We start from the raw sequence: 6,556 nt of genomic DNA on the forward strand, positions 1-6,556 counted from the left end.
GGGGCATAGAGGAGAAACAATAATGTACAGTATGTGGAAAATAATGTGTTTTTTTAACCTTAAACCGCATAAACACATTTCATTACACCAAATACACAAAATAATGTTCTTTTTAGCAACATCATATGACCCCTTTAATGAACTAAGAATGAACAATAGTTCTTCAGCATTTACTAATCTTAGTTCATGCTAATTTCAACATTTACTAATGCATTATTAAAATCAACAGTTGTGCTCGTTAAGTTAATGCACTCTGAATTAACATGAACTAACAGTGAATAACTGTATTCTCATTAACTAACATTAAGAAAGATTAATAAATACTTTAATAAATGTATTGTTCTGTAATGTAATACATTAACTAACATTAACTAATGGAACCTTATTGAAAAGTGTTACCTTAATATTAAATATCAATAAATTATTTTTATTCACTTCTATGTAACAGAATCAGATATAAGTTTTTTTTTTTTTTGACTAATTATCCAAATAATGTATAGTCCTCATGGCCGGACTTACCACTGGGCTTGAATGGGCTGCAGCCCAGGGGCCCCGCCTTAACCCGTTTACATTTGTTCAGTTATGTGCCAGTCAGAAATTATTAGCCGCATTTCAACTGCGCACACGGGCCAGCCGGGGCTAACAGCTTCCAGCTTCCAACTACAACATTCGAACCCATAATCAAACAGCATTTATAAACTAGAATTGATTTTTTTTTCTCATAGAAAAAGGACACACGTATTAAATCGATTTGTGATCACATGGCTACTTTAAATGGTTCCATTAGGCCTTTAGCCCAAAAGAGCGCACATTTACAAAGATAATGATAAATTCTCACGTTCACGCCTCACTTCTTTACAGAGGATGATTCTATATTATATTAATGTTCCACTAAATTAATCTGAAGAGTTGTGAGCGCTCTCTCCCGTCCAAAGACTATAGAATACCCTAATATTTTACAGGAACTTTGTCCCGTCTCACTACCTCCACACAAAGTGGAGCAGAAATGTATAAAACGATTTAAAAATATATAAAAATAGCCATTTATAGGGTTCGTACGGTCATGAAAAACCCAGAAAGCTTTGGAAAAGTCGTGGAAATTTATTTTACAAATCTCTATATAATAGAATATATGTTTAATCACGTCCTGAATCTCGGTGCGGGTTGCGCATTTTGGTTTTACTCATTTTCGCAGGTTTCGCACATTTGGAAAATTCCCGCATACATTTATTTAATATACAATGTAGGTTAGAGGAGTTAAAAAAATTCACAGAATATCAGATTAAGTCAATCATTTGTAAACCGCGTGAGTGGTTCAGCTGTACCGCGTCTTCTGGCTCTCACTCTCTCAAAATTGCCTCACATCAGCACATCTCGTCTGCACTGAGAGCTGCTGCACACTGCCATACAAGACTTTTGCTCAGCTGACAGGACTGTCACTTGCCTAATCGGGTCAGTGTTGCATCATCACAAAAGTTTATTATTTGCACGTCTTTTTAAGTATTTTTAAACCAGTCGGTACTGGCGTGCTCCAAACTAGTTTTCTGGGCGCTCACGGTCACATCCAAAGCGCCCGCACATGAAGCCTCACAAACACCTCAAGAAAAAGTTTTTTATTTATTATTTTTAAAAATGTTTTCATTGTTTCTGACCCAAGTAACCTTGCATTTTAATAAATAATGTTACAAAGACAATTAAACGGTCAGTAATTAATGAACAAGTTACTAGCAATAGCACAAGGATACAAATGAAACAAATTGTGTTTGAACTTTTTCAGGTAGACTAGCCTAAAACTAACAGTAGCTTCTACTATTCAGGAACAAAATACTCTGATGTATAAAGTCATAGATATAGATTATATTTATATATTAATCCATATTAAATATGAAAAAGTTATTTAGTCAAGAGCAGATTTGAGCAGAGTGATTTTTTTCTTTTGTTCTTTAACACAGACTGACAGACAGCAGGTATACTAAAAGCTGCTGTCACTTTCATACCAAATGTTAATGTTAACAATGTTAATTAATTAGGCCTATTGGTTATTGTTAATTAATCTTAACAACAAAAGACAAAATCACTCACTGCTCTTGACTGAATAACTTTTGTAACTTTAATTTTAAGAATTAATCTGTTGTTTAATTTACAGTGAATTTAATGTTTTTAATTTACAGTTTAATCCATTTCTGTACCTGAATGTTTTCCACCAAAACTGTTTCTAAAACGAAATTCAAGTCCTGAGTTTAATTTATAATACTGGCTAAGCAAATTACAATATACTTAACATTCTGGCTTTCAGTTATGTGATTATGTAGCCTAACTTATGTTCTCTGCACAGACGTTACTTCATGCCTGAAGTAACCTCAGGCATAAGTAATAAGCTTGTGCTTATTAGAAAGCAAACAAATAGTATTAATAATCTTAAATTTTCCTTAGCATATGCTATGATAAATCTGAACATTTGTGTAAAATAATGGAGCATTAGGTCATAAATATTGCCTTAAAAGTCATTGAAATTTATTGGTTGAACGAACCCTGCATTTAATGAATGTCTACGATATAGGAGTTAGCCTATCACACAAACTAGAGTCCTGTTTTTCCGAATATCTGCACGATGGCAAATGTACAATAAACAACAAGATACTGAGTAACTTTCAGACACAAAATTCTGTTTTGCCCCATCAATGCATCTCCGAGCAACACAGTGTTTTGTTTCTCAGCATTACACGGACCAGTAAATGGTTCAAACAGGCTATAAGTACAGTCGCTTGCTAAGTTAAATGAATTAGCATTTTAAACAAATCGGTTGATTTAAGGATTCAACTCACTCATTAAGACAGTCACTTGCTGCCAGTAGTAGTTTCATATTTTAAAAAGTAGCTCATTTCATTTTTGCAATCATTTAATATTTCTACATTAAAATTTTGTATTTAAAATCTTGTGCAAAAACCGTCTATGGATTTTGTTTATAGTGATTTAATTTAATTGTTAATAGCCAACATGTTTTTTTATTCAGATTGAATTTATTAAATTTAAGAATCTGACATAAAAGGACTCCGATATGACAATACATTTTCATAATACATCTCTTTGTTTTTTTCTGCTCAGTGTTATTTCAGGGTTTTGATCTCTCAACTGAGAGATCACATCCTGTTTATTGTATTATAATGACTATTTAATATTACATCTAAACTTTTACTAGACATGTTGCCTATTAATTGTAAACAGTATATGAACCTGAAAGCATATTTACATTTTTGTGTATTTTGTGTTACTCCTTAATAATGTTCTAGTTGAGGGCATTTGTAGTATAGGTATGGGGCCCAAACATAACCGATATATATATATATATATTATTATTATTATTATTATTATTATATGTAGCCTATATTTTCGGTGCATCCCTACTTGCATCCCCTCCTTGTTTACAAATCCGAAGTAAGTGGGGCTTTCCTGATAACTTTCCGAGATGCCGCCCTCTTTATTTTACTAACTTACTGCATGCTGAAGGTGACCCAGCTGACCTCACCAGAAAAAAACTCAACACCACCATCTAGTGGATTATAAAGAAATTGATTTAATTATTCTACCAAACAGTATAATAAAAGATCGATACTTGGCGTCCGTGTATCAATACAGTATTGCCACGGAAAATATCACGATACTATGCTGTATCGATTTTTTCCCCCACCCCTAATGATTAGTATGTTTCATTCAACAGGAAAGATACAAGGATTTCAGTCTTTTCTTTCCTCCTATAAACCAGAAAAAACATTTTTAAAGATCGGTTTCTTTTTAGTCTTCTAAATAGGTCAGCTTATCAAGGCTGTATAGCTATTGGTTATTCTGCTGACTTTCCATGATAGTGACAGATAGTGGGGCTCATTACTGTTTCAGACCTTAGCTGAGTGAGATAAGACTCTAAAACCTGAAAGATAGCATCAAAACACAGTTAAGAGAATGAGACAATTGAATGGAGGGGAAACTCTAGCTATAGATTTTTATTTTACCTTATTTGGAGTCTCAATGTTTATTTACAGACCTGACAATCTCCCATATATACCATAAGCTGTGCTTTAAGATATTCAAATAAATGTTAACAGAATAAAACAAACTGCATTTTTCTAAAACGGTATCATTTTCACAGTTAATATTTGTTTTCGAAAAAACTAACTCCTAAATCAAAATGCATGAAGGCAGCAAACCACCTACAACAATACCTTTAAACCTTGCCAGGGCAGACTGCCTCGTAGAAAGTACATAAACATATGACCCAGCGCCTCCAAATCGTCCCGCCTGCTTTGCTCTGCAAGATAAAAAGACATGCAAAATTATGAAACCACTAGAATCAGTCAGTCACGAGTCTTAATTCACTGCACAAAATGATTGTATGCATTTAGCATAAAAATCTAAACCAGTGCAAAATCCTGAGCCAAAAAGAGCACCTGCATCTCACCAATGCATGATTAAATCTAAGTTCTGTGGCTGAGTATGTAGAGATTTGTGTCACTAACAGCTAAGCTAGGATTTAAGGTGTACTTTAGTCTTTATCCCCCATGAAATTCTAATAGCCCTTCCTAAGCCCTAACAGAGCGAATCTTTCCACACTTTCTGTGTGTGGCTCTTACCCTTCCCCAGGTGTGTGTTGATGCTCATGTAGCGAGCGGTCCCTGTTAAGCTCTTGTGCTCCCTGTAAGGGATGTGTTTTTTGGTCTCAGGGTCGATGTATTCTTTGGCAAGCCCAAAGTCGATGATGTGGATCGTATGTTGCCTCTTGGTCCCTGGCCGACCCACCAAAAAGTTCTCGGGCTTAACATCCCTGTAGATCAGACTTCTTGTGTGCACATACTCCATCCGAGTGATCTGTGATAGATGTAGGCTATATGTTGGAACCAATCTTTTTTTTTTACGTCTTTGTCTCATATGAATGAGAGATCACACTGACCAGCTGAATTGCGATCATCAGGACGGTCTTGAGGGAAAAGGTTCTGTCGCAGAGGTCAAACAGGTCCTCCAGACTGGGGCCCAGCAGCTCCAGCACCATGGCATTGTATTTCCCACAAGGCCCAAAGTAGTACACCTGAGGAACACCCTCTGAACACAAACGAATATATGCAGTTAGAAAACAGATCCACAGAGTTCTGAAATATAAGTACAAACTGGCAATTTAGCACAGCATTAACTAAAATCAGATTACATAATAGAATTACCTAAAGACAAGGAACAATCATCTTTTGTTATGTGATGTTCGGCATTCTTAGATGTAATTATCAGGTCATATGAGGTAGGCATGAATCTATTTTTATCTTGATATACGCTACATTTTTGTGTATGATAGGTATTGGGCTGGGAAATCTATTAGGCATATATGAACATTGTGAATACTTTGTGTTTCTTGCACACTAGTTTCACGCAAACTTTTGTGCTTCATGACTACAGCTTGACAGTGTTAAACAAAAGCTATTTAAATTAGAGGTTGAACAGATCGTAGTTGATCCGTGATCCGTACGGACCAAGCCCCATAGTTTGGCACGCATGTGATCCGCAGATTAATTGCAAAATGCAACCATAATAGAATGATAGTTTATCATTTGTACGTGTTTACAACTAGGGATGTTCATTTTAACCGTTTAGCCGGTTAACCGACTGTAAGAATTTTGACCGAATAATACAATCAGTTAAACGTTTTTTTAAAAAGTCATATAATTATTTATTTTTTCAGTAATTTATCAAAATATTTAAAAAGGTTTGCTGCATGGTTAAAATACGCTACGCATATAAAACATTTGTTTTTGTTTTTGGGGGGGAACAAGTCGCGTATAAGGCGCATTTTATTATTTCATTAAGAAATAGGCCTAATGCCGACGTGAAATGTTTACAAACATTATAATAAACACTAAGCATACAACCCTCTACATTGCGAGTAAATCACTCGCATATGCGACTAAATCTTCACTCTGGGCGACTAAATGATGTCTAATATTAGCCAATTGCTAATAAATTCTCAGATTTTACTCGCCAGTGTGTGAGTTGGAAGCTAAGTATAAGTTTAGCTCAGATATATTTTCTCTTGCCGAACACTCTCTGACTGAGCCCTTCAGTGTTTCACTCTCCGCCAAGCGATCTGTGCTGTTTTTCAGTTCGTCTAAAAGGATGTGCAACGCACCTGTATTTATCGTACCGTAAACTCTAGTGTGAAGGCGCACGAATCGCCGTCGCTTTGTTTCACACACACGCAGCGAGAGAGGGAGATAGAGAATTGACCGCCTACATACAGGTGCATCTTAATAAATTAGAATGTTGTGGAAAAGTTCATTTATTTCAGTAATTCAACTCAAATTGTGAAACTCGTGTATTAAATAAATTCAATGCACACAGACTGAAGTAGTTTAAGTCTTTGGTTCTTTTAATTGTGATGATTTTGGCTCACATTTAACAAAACCCCACCAATTCACTACAAATTAGAATATGGTGACATGCCAATCAGCTAATCAACTCAAAACACCTGCAAGGGTTTCCTGAGCCTTCAAAATGGTCTCTCAGTTTGGTTCACTAGGCT

General features: G+C 35.4%; 1 protein-coding gene across 1 annotated transcript in view; it reads right to left on the reverse strand.

Moving 5' to 3' along the window:
• Window positions 1–6,556, reverse strand: part of LOC107564721 (casein kinase I-like) — a 30,282-nt gene that overhangs the window by 12,314 nt on the left and 11,412 nt on the right. The window contains exons 3-5 of the mRNA XM_016249869.1: window positions 4,943–5,089; window positions 4,626–4,860; window positions 4,218–4,303 (exon numbers count right to left, since the gene is read on the reverse strand). Of these exons, the coding sequence (XP_016105355.1) occupies window positions 4,218–4,303; window positions 4,626–4,860; window positions 4,943–5,089 (468 nt within the window). The remainder of the gene's footprint in view (window positions 1–4,217; window positions 4,304–4,625; window positions 4,861–4,942; window positions 5,090–6,556) is intronic.

The sequence above is a fragment of the Sinocyclocheilus grahami genome, unplaced genomic scaffold (genome assembly GCF_001515645.1).
Source record: "Sinocyclocheilus grahami isolate Dianchi unplaced genomic scaffold, SAMN03320097.WGS_v1.1 scaffold957.1, whole genome shotgun sequence".
In the NCBI taxonomy this organism is placed as follows: domain Eukaryota; kingdom Metazoa; phylum Chordata; class Actinopteri; order Cypriniformes; family Cyprinidae; genus Sinocyclocheilus; species Sinocyclocheilus grahami.